Below are 19,041 nucleotides of genomic sequence, written 5' to 3'. Positions count from 1 at the left end.
GAATGCTTCTCACCGAACTCTCTAATTGAGCCATCATCACTCGAAAGAAAACCAGGAATGACTGCCTGGAAAGGAAAAACAGTCAAAACACAAACACATATGATAATGGTGTGCAGCATCATTGTTCTTCCCTAGAACAGTTTGAAAACTAAATGCTATCTGGTTGGGCACATCTTTGTCATACAGCAGCGGTGGCAGCTCATCCAATGTTGGTCTGAATGTTGGTTTGAATGCCCTATATGGATGCAGCATTTGCTGATCCCAACCATTCCAGACAAATCCAATCCAGCCTCTTCCTGAAAGCCTTTAATGATGGAATTTCCACATCTTCCCTCCACAGCTTGTCTCATTGTCTAACTCAGCCAGGCTGAGGCAGCATTTTTGGCCAGAGTGCTAAAAACACTGCAACGTCTACCTTGTAAGGTGCTGAAGTGTCGGCATGCCAGAAAAACAAAACTGGGGTTGTGGTACGGGTTACGTGGAAGGACGCACTGCATATTAATATAGTTCATAAGGTGACAATAAACAAAACTCCATACACTACCTTTGTTGTGCATTCTTTTTCTGTTAAGCATGTTGTGATGAGAGAGAGGGGAGAAGAAAGAAGAGGAGGGAAGAGAGTGGGGGGAATGCAAGAGGGAAGAAAGAGGGGGGGAAGAAAGAAGAAGGAAAAGAGAGAGAGGAAAAGAAAGAAGAAGAGAAGAAAAAAAGGAAAAAGAGCAAAAGTGGGGGGAAAGAGGAAGAAACTATGAGGACCGGCTGCCAGAGCCTGGCTGTCCAACCCCAGCACTGCAGGTGCACAGGCAAGCGGTGCTACTGGTTTCCCTTCCCCTCCCTGGCACCCCAGCAATGCAGGCAGGTGGGTGGGGACAGAGACAGCACCAGCAGCCCCAGCTTCAGCCCTAGCCCTGGCCAGCAGCGTAGCACAAGCTGCTTGGGCCCCTGCCAGCAGCCTTGGTGGATATTGTTGAGGGGGAGGGGAGGGGGGCACATACCTCCCCTACAAGTTGCCCATGATTAGGGACAGGGGCAGAACCAGCCTCTTCTCCATGAAGCTGCACTGAGGGCGTGAGCAGAGCAGGCTCAGCTGTGCTGGGCGGGCAGTGGCAACCCAGGGGGGAAGATTGGTGTTGGGCAGAGGGTGGCAGACAACTGAGGTGAATTTTGGGATGACTATAGCCACCTAAGCCCCCCCTGTGCCACCTCTGATTAGGGATATACCAAATTAACAGTGGGAGTGGGCTGTGCAACAACTCCTTTAATTTTGAAGGCTCCCTTGTGCTCCTGAAGGTCCACCATTGATTGGTGGAGGGGCCACTCACTCTTGATCCACAGGGAGGCAAAAACCACAGTTTTAAATATGGTGCCATTTTTGCCACTCACTGCTGATTGGCCAAGGGGCCCTGGCAGCACCACTGTGTGTAGATGACCAGCCGGGAGGCAAAAACCGCACCATATTTAAAACCAGTTTTTGCCCTCCTGCTGATCAGGGGAGAGCAGCGAACGGTAGGGGGTTGGAGGGGGACACACAGGGGAACCTGCAAAAATCAGCAGAAGGAGCTGCATGGCAGCTTCTTTGATCTTACAGATTCCCTTGCGTACCACCACAGACATGGAGGCAGGGCCAGCAGAACACAAGCAGCGTGTCCCTACTTGTCCTCTCCTGCCCCTGCCCCTGGTTCCTGCCACAGTGCTGGAAGCTCTGGCCTACTGAAGAGCCCAGAGCAGCAACTTAAAAACATTTTTTTTTAATTTTTCCTTTTATGTCTCTGTGTGCCACTAACTGTCACGCATGCCAAGGGTTGCCTGTCCTTGGTCTAGCTGTTTTTATAGCAAGGAAGTTTTTCCTGAGATTTTAAACAGACTTACCTGAGGTCCTGAGGGCTTCCCAGGGCAACAGCTGCACCCGTCTGGCTTCATGGAGCCTGGCTAGCAGCCAGAGCATGACTCTGGATGGCCAGGCTCCATTCCTGGCGGCACACGCTGCTGCTGCATGTGCCACACAGCTTTTTGTAGTGGGTTTGGGGGGGGGGCATTGATACTGGGACATCCCAGTATCACATTTTGGCACCACACTGCAAACTTGTAGCACAGCACACAGTTGCACATTTGCTGTGTGTGGTCTGCGGCGTTGCAAACCACACGTGTGTGTTCATCTAGACGTGCTCATAATGTTCCCATTTAATCTCATCTCTGGATTTAAACATACTTTGTCCACTCATCTTTTTCTCATATGACCTATATTCCAAACCTTTCATCATCTTTGTTGCTCACCTATGGATCCTTTTAAAGTTTCTCTACATCCTTTTTCAGATGCAGTACCCTGAACTGGCCACTACTGAACATGACAGTCCAGCTGAAACCTAACCAGGGCTGAGTGGAAGAATAAGCCTGTCACCTCCCATGCCTTGCATACAATCCCACTATGAAAGCAGTCCAAAACTCCTTTTTTTCCCCAACAACATCACATTACTGTGGTAGGCCTAGCCCTGGTGGGCAGTAGCAGTGCCCCTAGCACCTATACTAGCCTGCCCCACTCAAGATCCTCCACCCAGAGTTTCATGTGCCACACCTGGATGAAATAAATAGTCCTGCAGGAGGCACTCAGAGCCCTAGAGTAGTATTTTTACCGTGCTGCTTTGATCCAGGTCTACTTTACTAAAATGGCAAAAATTCAGGAAGCTTAACCAGCCCAGCTAAAGCCCAGCTGGCATTAAATTTCCTGGTGGTTTTACTTGCATCCTCCACCCTACCCCACAGCTGTGCCCATATCTCACAGGAAATCTGCTGTAAGCTTTTCTTTGAGCCATCTGGCTCAATAAGTTTTGTCTGTCCAGGCAACCCTGTGGGTTGTGGCCCATTTACTCTGGTTGCAGACTTCAGCCCAGGCCCCCTTATTCTGGCTTTTGCTCCTCAGCAGCCCCTGCTCTGCTGGGGCTTTAAGCTTCAGCCTACGTTCTATCTAGGCTCCCTGGCCCCATGGCATCCATGTCTCTCTTCCCTGTTCTTTGGCTCTTGTCAGGCTAACTTCTCCCCCTCTGGCCTTCTGGCCCCACAAAGGGTTAAACCCTCTTGGTGTCTGGGCCTCTCTGGCTCTCACAGTGCACCTCTCTCCCCCTCTCTGGCCTCAGAGGAGTTAAACCTTCTCTCACTGGGCTCTCCTGACCCTCTCAGTGCTTGTTCGCCTTATTGTAGTCCTCCAGCCTCACAAGGAGTTAAAACCATGCAGGAAGCTTTAAGGTATCTGCGAACATGGCCTCCAAGCCTCCCTTCACAGCCACTTTCAGTCCTCTGGTTACTATCCTGACCACAATAAAAAGCACAGCCTATCCAGATACTCACAAAACAATGAACACTATGAATTCAAATCATCCTCACTCTGGGTCAACTCAAAAGGGGCTTCTTTGCCAGGGCTCCCCTTACTGTGACTCCAGGCTCCACGGCAGCTTGCCTGGGAACTCTTCATCCTTCCCCAGCCAGAGTTAGTGACCCCACTGACCTGAGGGTGTCTTATACCAGTAAATCCTTCTACTTCCAGCCAACCAGTCCTATCACTTGGCCTGACTACAAGGGTTTCTCAGTCATTAGTCCTTTTACCCTACCAGCTGCCCTTCTTTACTTGGTTTCAATCCCCCTGTGGCAAGGCTGCTGGTGATTGCAGGTACCATGTCTCTTTTTCCATATTTTCTGCTTGCCTAATGGGGCATTTTTGTCTGTCCTTCCCACTGTATTTTCTTTTCCTGAATTCTTATCCCTTCAGGCCACAAAAAGATCCTATCCTTAAAAGGCCCTTCCAGGTTTTGTTTGTTCCACAGCCTTCTCCCAGTCACATGGCAAAGGTTCCCTGTTCCATTACTGACTTATATTGAGTTTGTTATCCATCACAACCTCCAGATCCCTCTTGGCAGTGCTACTGATGAGTCAGTTATTTCCCATTCTCTGCATTTAATTGTCTTCCTTAAGTGTAACATTTACCTTGATTTTCATTTTGCTGTTTTATAAAATAGGTCTTTAATATACCAACATCCTTTAGGAGTCTGTCCCAAACTGTCTGCAACCCTCCCAGTTGTGTGTCATTTTTAGGTCAGGAAGCTCTTTACTGCAGTATCTAAATCATTAATAAGACCTGAACCTAGAATAGACCCTGGAGAGACACACTGGAGACATCCACACTTGAGACCTCAATCCGTTTATAGCTGCTTTTTGTTCACAGGTATTCAGCAATTACGTATCTATGTAATGGGAACTCTATCTAGCAACATTCCTGCAGCTGACTTATGAATAAGTCATGTGGGATCATGTCAAAAGCCTTACTTAAGTCCAGAGATTCCTTATTTGCTCAATTTTAAGACAAGGCTTTCCCTCCCATTTCACAGGGAGGAAAAGCCCCTTGTCTTAGAATCAAATGGAGGCTGCTGCAGCTCTGGCTCCAGCCCCTACCCAGGGTTGGAGTTATACTGCAGCTGCTGCCTGCCTCACTTCCCTTACCTTTTGCTCTGCACTGACAGGCTCTTTCCATGCCTGAGGCACTGAGCACAGCCCCAGCCTAGTGAACCAAGGGAAAGGGGAGGGAGAAGCAGAGTCTGAAGGGGAGGGGAAAAAGGGAGAAGGAGGAGAAGGGGAGCAGAGGCTGGAGGGAGGGAGGGAGGAGCAGATTCAGGGGGGAAGTGGGAGAAGGGAAGCAGAGGCTGCAATGGAGAGGGGAAGGAGGAGAAGCAGAAGCTGGAGGGGAGGGGGAAGCACAGAAGCTAGAGGGGTGGGGGGGAGGGGACCAAAGGCTGCAGGGGAGGGGCAGACAGGGAGCAGAGATGGCAGGAAAAAGCAGGGAGCAAGCTGCTTGACCTCTCCATACCACCTGCCTCACCACTGCCTGTCCCCATGCAGCAGTGGGAGGGATGAATTAAAGACAACTCCCAATAATTAGATTCTATACATGGACAATTATAACAAATTTATACAATTTTCCATGTATAGAACCTAATTATTGTAGGGTTATATTAAATTCAGGGTAGTCTTATTAGATTCAAGTAAGTATGGTATGTAATGTCCATTGTGTTCTTCTTATCTACCAAACAATTCACCCTCTCAAAGGAAACCAAGTTGGCTTGGCATGATTTGTTCTTAATAAAAAACAAGTTGGTTGCTAGTGATCACCCCTTCCTCCTCCAGATGTTATCAGTTGTTTTATAATTTGTTCTAGTAATTTCCCAGGTACTGCAGTCAGTCTGACTGACCTGTAATTCCTAAGTCATCTTTTCTCCTTTTCTTAAATGTAGGCACTATGTTAGCTCATCTCCAGTCCTCTGGGACTTTACCTGTCATCCATGACTTTACAAAAATGGGCACCTATACACGCACATTGAGGCTGCTCTGATGTGCTGTAATTACAATGTATCAGAGCAGACTTGATTAATGGAATCTGCTGGAGCATGGTAATTATCGGACTCCAGTACACTCCAGTATCACGAGTATCAGTGTCCCCACGCTGAAAAATGGCAGCTCTAATTAAAGCACCCCCCTCCCCACAACCTCTGGGAGCACATCTATAAACACCCTGTGGCAGAGCACACTCGGCGCCTGCCACTCTAAGGGCTACAGAGTTCAGCAAGGCAGCCAGCAGGTGCCGGCTAGACCTAATGAAGTGGTCACCTGACTGCAGGAGGATCCTGCAAGTGGTGGAGGGGGCTGAGCAGCCTTTATTTTAAAGATCCAGGCCCTTAGGTCTGTTGCAGCAGTTGCTGCAAGCAGCCAAAAACAACACCCAGCTGAGCTGCTGCTCAGAATACCCTGGAGGTAAGCGCAGGAGCTATGGGGTCAGTAGGAGGCTCCTGGTCCTAGGTATATCCGAAAACTGCACCTGCCAGGAAAAGGTGGTCTGGTGGGGCTGGCTATCAGGACAGACTCCCAGAAATACCAGGCCAGTTACCTCCCTGGTGAAAGGCAGGTATAAGCTCCTTAAAACCCCAGCCCACACACCCAGGTGGGTTACCCAGGGTCAGGGCCTGGCACATCTTCAAACACCTGAGCCCCATAACTGGGGGCCCAAGCATGTCTTGGGATACCTGAGCCCCATTTGCCCCAGCAGTAGGGCGTAGTGATTAAAATAGAAGATGGCCTGCATAGAATAGGGTGCACAAGAATGACTCGATGGCTCGTGTTGGTGTGGAGGAGAGCCTGATTAGGAGGGCCTGAAGAGCTGCACTGGGGGTGTACGGAGTAGGGGGTGTGAAAGCGACCTGAAGCACACGGGCCAACCCCCCTGAGAAAATAACTCAAGGCTGCAACCCCAGAGAGGGGGGCAGCCAAGCCCAGGTATGTCTACAGACGCCTGAGGTACTAGTTGGGCCAGAGGCCGTGTTTGTAATCTATTTGTAATAGTGTTAAAATATGCCAGTATGGGAGCACAATGACTGTATGCTCCAGTAGGGAGTGAGAGTCCCAGGAGGGACCTCCCCCCCCACCCACTTAATTTCATCCAGATACACACACTCAATAAAACTGGGGGGGGACAAACAAAAAAAAAGGGGGGGGGGGGGGGGGGGGGGGGGTGTTCTGGAACTATAAAGTGCAACAAAGTGCACAATACAAAAAGCCTCATTTATGTAAACTGTGCTTTCAAGCTTCCATATATTGTTAAAACATCCCAGAAACCCAGAAGTTGGATACAGTGCTCTGTATCCAGTGCATACCTAGCCCAAATTGCTCAGGCATATCCACTCCAACTTCTCTAGAGGCTGCTGGGTATACTTTTTGGAGTACTTCATACAACCACAGTGACAGAGATTGGCTTTTGTCAATATGGCACACCGGGGATACGCCTACATATTAAATTAATGTGAAACAATAAACTCCAGCACATATTGTGCCAGAGTTTATTGCTCCTGGGTACTACAACTGCACAGAGTAGCCCCAGGTTGGAGCAGCCCCAGCTGGCTGGGAGCCCAGGGTTTAGCCTGCCAGCCCAGAGCTGCTCCAACCTGGTTCAATGTGCTGTAGACTGTCAGGCAGGAATCCCCGCACTGAAGTACCCTTGTGCCCCAGCCAGCCCTGTTAGCGTCTACATGTGCGTTGCTGCATAGTAAAGAACTCTGCTGCAGGATGTATTTACTCCTGCGGCGGAGTTAATTAGTTTCCTGGCCTAAAACACTAATTAGGCAGCTCTGCAGCAAACGTCTCACGTAGATGTGCCCAGGAAGGCCATATACAATGGATGACTGTATGGTTCAGAGATAACTCAATTCTGCTCTGGCACACACTGTTTGTTTCTCCTTCATTAAATCTGATTTAGTACAGATGTAATGCCTAGCAATTCTTTTTCTTACTAGCAATACTGCTTATGTGAAACTGATATAAAACAAAACAGGTCAGAGAGTAAGATGACTGAACACATGATAGCAACGATTTGTTATTGTTTAATTAAGGAAATTCAAGGGCTATATGTTGATGTTATTACCTGGTCAGGGTAGGATAGGTAGAGGAACATCCATCTTTAGCAGATTTAATTAGCTCAGAGACCCCAACACTGGCAATGTCTTCTATAGCTTTCAAAATGTTGTCTGTGTGCTCCATATACAAACTGTACTCAAACAGCAGAATAGCAGGTTAGTAAACAGGTTATAACAAAAGGTCTATAACTCCATAACTTTAGCTAGAAATACTGGAGTGGCCTGGAAATTGTTATATTTATTCTGATATCAAAGGAGACTGCTCTTGTAACATCCTCAGAAAATTCAAACTATCATCAAGTAACGTCATTACAAATTCACCCTAATTTAAAACTGACTAGGGCCCATACCTTGGCCTATATGGACAAAATGTAGATTAGGACAAATATAAGGACTGGGTATCCTTCTGTAGCCAGTGACAAAGAGAATTCTACCTTTACCTCAAATGATATAGACCTATATTTCTGCAGCTGAAAGTAACAGAGTTATACTCCTGGCTGTTTAGACCAGGTTCTACTGGCTGGTTTATTGTGAATAGGTGTGAGCCTGTCCATAAGAGTTGCTAGTATGGTACCATTAAGAGACTGCTTTAACCCCTTATTAACTAGAAGTTTTTTTTTAATATTTTCAGATTTTTAGTTGAAGTCTCAAGACATACTTAGGCACTTGCGATTATGACAACTTTAGTTCCTTCTTTGAAAAACACTTTTTTGAAAAAGGCAGCTTTTAAAACTGTATTTTCCAATCAGCAATAGGAATCTCGGAACAGTTATGCACCTATCATAATGTTACTGTTTATTTCATAGTTTTATTTACTTTTTCTTAAGGAAAATATTAATACAAATGTTATTTTAAGGTTATGAAAAACATTCAAATGTGTGTATCAAGAAATGCAGTTTTTCTACCCAGGCCTGTGAAAACCACATCAGTCACACCGGGCTTCACTGGCAATCTTTTCACTGAATTGCTCCCTGAATAGCATAATAGGGGCTGCAGGACCTGGTCTAGTGAGAGACCCTGAAAGGACAGATAATTAAGCTGTTTCTAAGGAGAATATGTGATATATTTTTCATTACATATAATATGGGGTACTGTTTCTTTAGATGTTGTAGCTTTGTGTGGCTCCTTAGGCACTTGGGTGTTTATACACATGCTCCGGGAGGTGGGAGGTAGAGCTTTAATTAGAGCAGCTTTGAGAGCCGCTCTAATTAAAGTGCCCAGAGCATCATGTGTATCAGCCGTCCCATGCTGAAAAATGGTGACACGGGCGCTTTAACTAAAGCTCACTGAATGGGCTTTAGTTAAAAGTGCCCCTGCCGCCATTTTTCAGTGCAAGGATGCTGATACATGTGACGCTGGAGTCTGCTGAAGCACAGTAATTACCACGATCCAGCAGATTCAACTAATCAAGTCTGCTCCAACACGCTGTAATTATAGCATGTTGGAGCAGCTCCGTTGCATGTATATAGGCACCCCACATTTACTTTTTGTTTGGGTTCCTGCTCCCAATAATAAAATTACCAGCTATGTTAGCTGTGTGGTGCTCCCTCTACCCTGTGCTAGTCTAACCCCCACCAATGTAGGCTCACAAAGAGATAACAGAGTGTGCCGCTAGCAGCCATATTACTAGAGAAGTATCAAAACCATCCTTACCTGAGCATGACATGCAGAGCATCATTGAACTGGCTGCCTTTCTCTCGTACTCCACTGGGCTGCATCCAGGACTGGCACAGGAACTGTTTTGCTAGTGAAGCTGTTGAAGGCAATGGGGACAGGGCTGCAGTAGTGACAAGGTCTGTCCAGGTAGTTCCTTCCCACCATCCCAGTGGAGTTTCCACCTCTGATCAGTCCTTGCTACCTTGTGGGGCTGTAATGCAAGCAGCAAGGACTAATCGGCAGGGGAGGGGGCAGGGGGAAGCCCCTGATCAGTCCCTGCCACTATCCATGGTCTCTGGTCTTGATCAGTTGTTGCCATAGAAGTCTGGGGGTGAGGGTGGGAAGAGAAGCTACAGACAACCCCCTATCACCTACTGGCTTGAGCATGTACCAAATGTTTTATGCTCCAGCCATGGGGATATGCAGGTGTGCATACCCTGGTGTAATCTATTTTTTGTAATGCTACAAGGTCTGAAGTACAGTTTCAGCAATGTTTGTTGAACAAGGAAAAAAAGAAAAAGACTGCCCAACTTTCTTGCTAAGTACATGATCCTTCACCCCACATAACTTCTACCCCTGTTAGAAAGTTGAGCTATAAATCACTTGAAAGAACAGTTTTTGATTTGTAAGGACTTGTATATACACACTTTTGTATCAAGTTAGCTATACTGGGTTAGGACCAGATACATTTAAGGAGCAGATACCACTCCTTATTACAGGCAAAGCTGAACCAGTAGAGCTTATTTTAATAAGTTTGGGGGTGGGGGAAAACTATACAAACATAAGTTCTTTTATGTTTAGGCAACTTTGCCTCCATTAAGGATTGTATCAATTTACCCTATTTTTCACATGCAGCATAACCTGAAATATAATATGCACTTTGATTTTGGGCAGGCAGAATAAGGCAAGAAAAGATTTTTCCAGAGTTTGGCTGCAACAGCAAGGACTGAGCCTAATCTTATCTGGGAGATGCATATCTGGGAGAAGGTATATGTTACCTATTTTGTCCCTTTTCCAGCTGGCCAAAGGTTTCTCAGCAATGATAATCAGGACCTGAATGAGTTCAAGTGCACACTGGAAACTGGGGATGCTATGCTGGAAATTTGACAAGTAGCGAAAAGCATCACTGTAGATGACAGGAAACAAAAGGGATGAGGATATATTGAAGATATTACAATATCATGTATAAATGTAAAAAGAGACAGTTTCAGATAGAGATTCAGGTTTCAGCTAGATTGATATCCTGTCTCCATCAGTGGCTGATACCAGATGCCTCTCAGAGGTACGGAAACAATACAAGGATAACAGAATAACCACCCCAACACGGAACTTCCTCTTTAACCACCAGGCAGTGTAAGGCTGACTCATGTTTTAAGGTAGGGGGTTTATATCTTGTTATTCTCTCCATTGTTACTGTGGACATTTCTTTTTTGAACACTCCAAAGCCCTTGGTTTCAGTGGCATCCAATGGCTATGAATTCCACAAGCTAATCACATATCAGGTATCTTTTTTGTCAGTTTTAAATTTCTTGCAATCTAATATAACAGTGTCCTCCTTGTTCTTGTATTATAAGACCTAGTAAGAGGGAGCATGCAAGCTACCTTATATACCTTTATCACATTCTCTTTTTTGTCACCTGCCACACTGTGGCCTTTTCATAGAACTTTAGGGAATCATGGAGAAATAGGGCTGGAAAGGACCTCCAGACGTCATCTAGTCCAACCCCTGCCTGAGGCAAGATTATCCCCATCCGCTCAAGAGCGTAATATACACTCACGAGATTCCAGGCAGAAGACCACTACTTTTTCACTAGAGGATGGCCAAACCCCTCACAATCCATACCATGGGTATTGATAAAATCCAGGGGTAAAACCTGTTTCTGGCCCCAAATATGATGATTGGTCTGACCCTGAGCAGAGGGGCAAGACCCTCTAGCCAGGAACCTCTGGGTTAAAGTCCCAGCAGCAGCACTGGTGCACCCCAGTCAAAATCCCCAGCCCTGACTACAACCAGCACCAACCCTCCCAGCCCCATGTGGCAACCTGCAAAGCCCAGAATTATAGGAACTACCTACAGTAGAATGTAGGAATAGCTATGCCTAGAGCATCCCTGACCAATAGCTGTCCAACCTCTTCTTGAACACCTCCAGTGATGGACAGCCCCTAAGCAGTCTGTTCCACTGCCTCACTAGTCTAATGGTAAGACATTTTTCCTGATATCCAATAAAAACCTACTTGCTGCAACGTCAGGTCACTGGTCTGTGTCAGTTTGGGTCAGAGGTGGGCAGATGTGTGGGCATTAGGACCCAAATGCCACCACTTATTTTTGCCCATTTTGGCATGGGGAGAGCACCCTCAAACAGCACTTTTACCTAAGGAAGCTCTGGACAGTGACTGCTGCTACTGAATGCCATCACGGCCCCATGGCTACAAGCCAGATCAAAATGGCTCCATGGGTTGGATTTGGCCTGTGAGCTATAAGTTGCCAATTTCTGCTCTAGGAAGATCCACAGTGAAGGACAGGCAGGACTCCAGCTTTGGATCTATTCCCTCCCAGGCACAAAGCACATGGAAGCTCCAGACCCCTGCCTGGTCATTCAGCAGCATCCCAGAGCTTGAGCTGTCACTATTACTGCTATGTGGCTGGGCACAGGCCCAAAGCTTCCATGTGCTCTGTTCCTGGGAGGGAATGGACCTGACAGTAAGCAGCAGGGAGCAGGCTTAGAGGCTGCAGGGGAAAAGTCATAGTGGGGAGCAAGGGGCAAGGAGGCTGTCTGCCCCTCCCTTCCCACCTACTGAATGCCCCCTTGCTGCTGCTTTCCATGAAAGAAAATAATGATTTTCTTATTCATTGAACTAGGTGGGGCAATGCTCCTGGCCACTACTCTCAGACTACATCACACACTCACTGAGTAAGGGTTTGAATCTTCATTGAACAACCTTGTGTTTTACATGCATAATGCTGTTAATGCCCTAGAAAAGGGTAGCGGGATTTGATAGCAGTCACTGTCCTATTGTGGGGGGGAGCTTAATTTAAGATGAACTCCAATAATTAGATTTTATACATGGAAAATTATAACAAATTTATACATTTTCTATATATAGACTCTATTTACCCAAGTCCAAGATGACCCCCCCCAATAATTAAAGTACATCAGTTTTGGGGTGTAGCATGCAGAAGCGGTATACTGTGCTTCACTGCAGTATTCTCTATCATGGTTCTTTGTTGGTGTAGATGTGCTCTATGTGTTATGTAGGTTGCTGCCGCTGATCAGCAAGACCTGAGTTCCAAAAATCTCAAAATCACTGAGTCAAGAAAGTATTTGTCCATAATACTCACAGGAAACACAGAAAACATTTACAATATTATTCCTATTAAAGCTCTGAGAACGTACCAATACCTGTTATCCTACCTGATCTGTTCCTCAAGGAGAAGAAACTCTGTCTCTCCTGGCTTTAGTCTGTCTGAAAGGACCTTGAGGGCTGACATCAACAAATCATTATTTTCTTGCTGAAAAATTCCACTCCTGAGGAAAAAAAAGAACATAAAAAACAAGGAGCAAAAAAGATCAGTGCCAAACCTATAATGTCTACGATACCAAACTGCTCTTCAGCAAACAAAAGTAAAGACTCTGGAAGAGCCAAGCAGCACCCATTGGAAAAGACGACGTGATATATTGCTTTAAAAAACCTAGAATTGGTCTCCATAACTAACTGAGATCCACATAATTACTTTAGCTTTTCTAGAGCATTAACAACATTATGTATGTAGAAGCCTGCTGATCACTAATCAGCACTTGCTACATGTTCAGTTTAAATCATGATGGGAACCAACCACAAATTTATTACATATATTTTGTGTAATAACTTGTGTAATAATACTTTGCGACTTATTCCCCATTTTATTGTACCATTAATTACATGAATGTGTGGTCAGGTTACTACTAAAGACATGATTAATTGGTTAGTCACATCTTAGGCTCCAGGCAAATGTTACACTTAAGTGCTGAGCAGTGGAGTGACTTCCTATACAAGTGATGTGAGGGAGGGGAGGGGAGGGGAGGGGAGGGGCATTTTAATTAATCATCTAGTCCAACCCCCTGCTCAAAGCAGGACCATCCCCAACTACATCATCCCAGCCAAGGCTTTGTCTAGCCAGGTCTTAAAAACCTCCAAGGATGTAGAGTCCAGTACCTCTCTGCATAACCTGTTCCAGTGTTATACTACCCTCCTAGTGAGAAAATTCTTCCTAATATCTAACCTAAAATTTCCCTTCCTGCAACTTGAGACAGTTGCTCCTTGTTCTGTCATCTGCTACCACTGAAAATAGCCTAGCTCCATCTGCTTTCAAAGGCCCCTTCAGGTGGTTGAAGGCTGCTATTGAATCCCCTCTTAGTCTTCTCTTCTCTAGACTAAATACACCCAGTTCCCTCAGCCTCTCCTCATAGGTCATGTCCCCAGCCCCCTCAGCATTTTTATTGCCCTCTGCTGGACTCTCTCCAATTTGTCCACATCCTTTCTGTAGTTGGGAGGGAGGGGGCACAAAACTGGACACAGTACTCCAGATGTGGCCTCACCAGCACTGAATGGACAGGAGGAATCACTTCCCTTGATCTGCTGGCAACACTCCTACCAATGCAGCCCAGTATGCCATTAGCCTTTTTGGCAACAAGGGCACACTGTTGGCTCATATTCAGCTTATTGTCCACTGTAACCCCAAGGTCCTTTTCTGCAGAGCTGCTGCCCAGCCAGTCAGCCCCCAGCCTGTACTGGTGCATGGGACTGTTCCATCCTAAGTGCAGGACTTTGCACTTGTCCTTGTTGAATCACATGAGATTCCTTTTGGCCCAATCCTCCAATCCGTCTAGGTCATTCTGAATCCTAGACCTACCCTTCAGTATATCTGCTACTCCCCCCATCTTGGCATCACCTGCAAACTTGCTGAGGGTGCACTCTATGCCATCTTCCAGTTCATTGATGAAGATATTGAATAAAACCAGCCCAGGGACCAACCCCTGGGGCGCTCCACTTGATATTAGCTGCCAACTAGACATCAAGTCATTGATTACGACCCTCTGACCCTGATGCTACAGCCAATCCTTGCAGATAACAGATTACATTGGTTATTGCATTCTTGAAGCAAGCACTCACTCCCTTTCAAAACTATGTACCATTTCTTCCTTATATCAGAACAGCCCAAATGGCAGCCCATGGGTTGCATACAGCCCCAAAAGGGTTGGCTCCAACCCAGCCACTACCTCCCCCATCCCACAGCTGCTCCTGTCTCAGAGGTCAGGATGGGACTGAAATACTAGAACCATACACACAGCAAAGAAAGGAGATGTTCATGCTGTATGTGGGTGGTTGGGAGAAGTGGGACAGGTGCTGCATTCATGGCAGCAAGGGAAGCCAGACTGCTTGTGCAGTGAGGGGGAGGGGGGAAGCTGAGTACATAGCTGGGAGTGAGTGCTATATATGGGGCAAGGGAGACCCAGGCTGTCTGTACAGCAGGTGTGACTGCAGGGGGATGACAAGGCTGCCTGTGATGTGCAAACTAGGGGGGAAAGGTTGTGGGGGGTGAGGAATTTGGGGCTCCAGGAAAGGGAGGGAGCCTGGCTGCCTGGGTCAGTCAGGGGGCACCCAGCTGCTCACTTGCATGCCTGTGGCCCCCTGCTGTCCAGAAGTTGGACAGCCCTGGGTTGGCAAACATGCAGTATCTTTTGCAAGGATACTGGGCAGTGCCAGATTAAGCAACTTCAGCTGCTTCTAAGTTTTCAGGGAATTTTACCCGTTAACCCTTTCAGGTCATTTCAACAAGGCCTGAGCCTCTAGCTCACCAAGCACCTACCACTCGATACACTCACCAGGCAAACAGAAGGCGAAAAGTCTGCAGCAACTTCTGGTAACAGGAAGACATAAGCTGGTGCTCCTGAATGTTCACACTTGGTCCATCCATTACCCCATGGTTTTCTATAAGCAACGCCTTAAACACCAAAAAAACTATTAATTTAATGTTCTTTCAAGTAATCTTTTATTGTTCCCCTATGTCCATAGTGCCACAAAAAATACCACAACAAAATTTGAAAACTGCCAAGAATCAAGTTGATGCTCTCTGACCTGGAAGTAATTGTGCATGTTCTCCAAGTGATTACATAGTGGTTTTAGTAGTTTGACTGCACACTGGACAACAGCATGAGGTGACCTTTGACACAGATGGGAGAATCCAAGGTCTCTGCAGCCTTTCCCCTGCAGCAAATCCAATTGAAATTGTTCTTAATTTACAAAAGCACAACATAAGAAAAATCCAAATAAAGTCATGTTGCAAAATCACACTGAGTACATGAGGACTGTGGCAAAGTATATTCTTTATTGAGCTTACTCTCATGAGAATAAGAAATGTGTAGTGAACTAACACAGGGATACTCAACCTTCAGCCCACAGGCCAAATATGGCCCATAGAGTCATGGCATCTGGCCCACTGGGCTCCCCAAGGGTCAGGCCATTTGGCAGCAGGGGAGCAGTGGCCATTAATACGGCCACCCTCCCACCTGCCAACTTCCCAAACCCCACATGGCCAGTTGGAGCTGTGCTGCAACCTCATGCCCCCATGGGGCTGGGCCACACCCCTTTGCACACCCTGCCTGAAGGACTGGGCCACACTTCCTTCTACCTGCAGGGCTGGGCAACACCCACTCCCGCTAAGTCTGGATCAGGGCCATGCAACGCCCCCTCCCACCATGGTGCTTGGTTGCAGCTGGGCCATGCCTCCCGCCACGGGATGGGGTTGGGGCCAGACCATGTCCCCTCCCCCCTCATGGGGCTTGGCCACACATCCTTTCCCCCCTGTGAGACTGAGCCACCCCCTCTTCCCCCTCCCCAAGGGGCTGGGTTGGGGTCAATCTGCCCCCCTCTGAGCAGTTGTATGATGCGTGCGGTGCTTGCCCAGGGTGTAGGATCAGGACCACCAGCCCAGACCTGTCCCATGGGGAGACTGGACACTGCTCAATCAGCATGCTGGAGCAAAAGGTTGAGCACCACTGGACTAAAGCATGTGTAGAATGAAAATAGTGTCACCCTTCAGACATGCAGTCTTGGGCACCTGATGGAGAGAATAAATGTGACCCAGACTATACAGTTTTGTTTCTGCTGGAGTTCTTTTAGGGTGTCAAGAGCACATACAGAAAAGATATCCAGTTGGCATAATGTAAGTGGACTTTCAAAAAGCATTTAACAAGGTCCTCTATCAAAGGCTTTTAAAAACTCTGTGCTGCCACGGGATTGGAGGGAAGGTTCTTTTGTGGACTCAGAGCTTCTTAAAAGATAGGAAACAAAGGGTAGAACTAAATGGTCAGTTTTTAGGATGGAGGGAAGTCAAACGTGGGATCCTGCAGGAATCTGTGCTGACCCCTATTTTGTTCAAAATTTTCACCAGTGACCTGGAAATGGGGGTGCACAATGAAACCCCCAAGTTTGCAGGTGATACCAAATTATTCTGTGTAGTCAAGTCCCAAACTGATGGAAAGAAGCTGCAGGAAGAGCTCACAAAGCTAAGTGAGCGGGCAAAAAATGGCAAAATACTTTCAATGTTGACAACTGCAAGGTAATGCACATGGGGAAAAATAACCTTAACTATACATACACAATGCTGGGTTCTGAACTAGCTGCTTTGACTGCTTTGAAAAGAGACACTGGAGCAATTGTAGATCTCATAAAAAAAAACAAAAACTTAAGTTCAATGTGCAGCAGCTACCAAAAAAGCCAATAAAATGTTGGGCATCATCTAGTACAGAACTGAAAAAAAAAAAACAGAGAACATGCCATTAAATAAATCCAAGATGTGCCCGCATCTTGAATACTGTGTGCAGTTCTGATTCTCACATCTCAAAAAAAGATGCAGTAGAATTGCAAAAAGTACAGAGAAGGGCAACCAAAATGCTCAGGGGCAAGCAGCAATTGCAATACATGGAGAAACTAAAAAGACTAGGGAACTACAAGTAAGGCGCTGATAGCTTGCAGGGGAATATGACCCAGGGTAGGGGGAAGTTTGGTTGTCCTGCTAGGGAACTAGGATTTATGTTTGAGCCCAGTGCAGGGGTAGTTTTCATTGCAGCCAGTGAGCCTACTTTTTTTGTTATAGTTTATACCTGTGAACTGGATTGTGAATAACTGGGGAGTACCAGTCACAAGAGTGCCCAACGACCATGAGAGTGTTTTTAGCCCTTTCCGGGGCTAGGGCTCATGATGGGCAGGCAGTGACTGGGAGGACTCAAGCTTGCACTATAAGGGCAATAGCAATGGCCTGAAACCAGGGAGGACTAAGGGTCAGAGCCTAAGAGGGCAAAACCAGGGCCAAGGGCCTAGAGGGGCAAAATGGAGATGGCCTGAAGCCATGAAGGTTATGGCCCAAGAGGGGTGAGACCAGGGCCAGGGGCCTGAAGTTTATAAGGGCAAGGAACTTGAGAGGTAGAACCAGAGCCCAAGACTAGGGCTGGAGCCCAGCAGCCAGGTCTGGGGCAGTGGGCCTAGGCTAAAGGACCCAGGTAGAGGAAAGGGGTGAGGCTGAGAAGGTTGAGGCCAAACAGGGGCATGGAGGCCTAATAATCACTCCAGTGAGCATCCTGACCCTAAGACAACAAGTCTTGGGCATAGTTTTGGAGGAGGTCAGAGTTACGAATAGCCCATAAGGCAACAGGTGCCCTGAGGGCACAGAAGAGCCAATAAGGGTTATCTAGCATGAAGGCAGGAGTGGGAAAAATGGAGTCCAGAGAAGAGCCACGCACATGATCAGAGGTCAGGAAAACAGACCTTACGACGCCAGGCTGAGAGCTATGGAAAAGCACAGGCTCAGAGGCAATCTGGTAGCCACCTATACGTTTATCAGGGGTGTCATGAGGATCTGGGGGAATGATTGTTCACCAGGGCGCCCCAAGGGATGGCAAGGTTGAACAGTTATAAACTATTGCAAGAACGTTTCAGGCTGGACATAAGGAAGAATTTCTTTACTGTCCGAGCCCCCAAGGTCTGGAATAGCCTGCCATTAGAGGTGATTCAAGCACCCACACTGAAAGCCTTCAAGAGAAATTTGGATGCTTATCTTGCTGGGATCCTATGACCCCAGCTGACTTCCTGCCCCTCGGGCAGGGGCATGGACACGATGATCTTCTGAGGTCCCTTCTAGCCCTAATGTCTATGAAATCTATGAGTCTTGAGGGGGGAACTGGCAGGAAGATGGACCAGGGCTTGCTCTAGGACCCTTGGGCAGCCTCCCTTTTGAAAACCAAGTATATCAAGGTGTGGCAGGAAAAAAAGAAGGTAGTGTACCCTAAGGCCGGAGCAGGACAGGAGTTGTGCAGCTACCAGGAGGCATCACAGCCACTCCTGGGGCTTGATCCTGTTACAGTAGGCAACAGATTTAAAACTAGCAGAAGAAAGCACTTTTTAAAAGCAACATGTAAGCTAACTTGTGGAATTCATTTCCACAGGAGGTGGTAGAAGCAGATAACATAGCCAGGTTAAAAAAAGGACCATACAAATTCATATAAAATCTTTCAATGGCTATTGAACAGAATGGTTGGAGATGTTTTCTCTGGCATCTCTAAACCTATAATTGTGGATGCCAGGGAGGATACTAAATAAAGAATATAGATATCTGTGTGAAGAAGGACTAACAAAAAAACAAATTGAAAAAACAGGAAAGGAGATCGAGTGGGGAGAACGTCGCTTCAGAAGCATCTGTTCCCTGTGGATTAAAAAGCCCAGAGCGGGATGGCACAGCACAGAGGACAAGATGGGAGTGAAAGAAGACTCTGAGAAGGAGAGCTTGGAGAAGACTACTGAGTCGGGGAGATGCCAGGGGTCAGTCCAGTGTGTCAGAGAAGGCACGACTGGGGAAGGAAACTGGAAGTCTCCAGAGTATATAAATTGACCCTCCGATCGCTCA

The 19,041-nt window shown here is 46.9% G+C and overlaps 1 protein-coding gene across 2 annotated transcripts in view; it reads right to left on the bottom strand.

The window, feature by feature from the left end:
* FANCD2 (FA complementation group D2) overlaps nt 1–19,041 on the bottom strand; it is a 194,560-nt gene that overhangs the window by 49,368 nt on the left and 126,151 nt on the right. For both annotated transcript variants that reach the window (XM_014522094.2, XM_014522095.2), the window contains 7 exons: nt 15,219–15,347; nt 14,966–15,084; nt 12,515–12,628; nt 10,100–10,227; nt 9,099–9,198; nt 7,454–7,576; nt 1–65 (listed from right to left, as the gene is read on the bottom strand). The exon at nt 1–65 is cut by the window's left edge and continues 53 nt beyond it. In XM_014522094.2, coding sequence (XP_014377580.1) covers nt 1–65; nt 7,454–7,576; nt 9,099–9,198; nt 10,100–10,227; nt 12,515–12,628; nt 14,966–15,084; nt 15,219–15,347 — 778 coding nt within the window. The remainder of the gene's footprint in view (nt 66–7,453; nt 7,577–9,098; nt 9,199–10,099; nt 10,228–12,514; nt 12,629–14,965; nt 15,085–15,218; nt 15,348–19,041) is intronic.

This window comes from Alligator sinensis, unplaced genomic scaffold (assembly GCF_000455745.1).
Source record: "Alligator sinensis unplaced genomic scaffold, ASM45574v1 scaffold487_1, whole genome shotgun sequence".
Classification (NCBI taxonomy): Eukaryota; Metazoa; Chordata; order Crocodylia; family Alligatoridae; genus Alligator; species Alligator sinensis.
The sequence above is the reverse complement of the archived record's forward strand: the minus strand, read 5'-3'. Positions and strand labels throughout refer to the sequence as shown.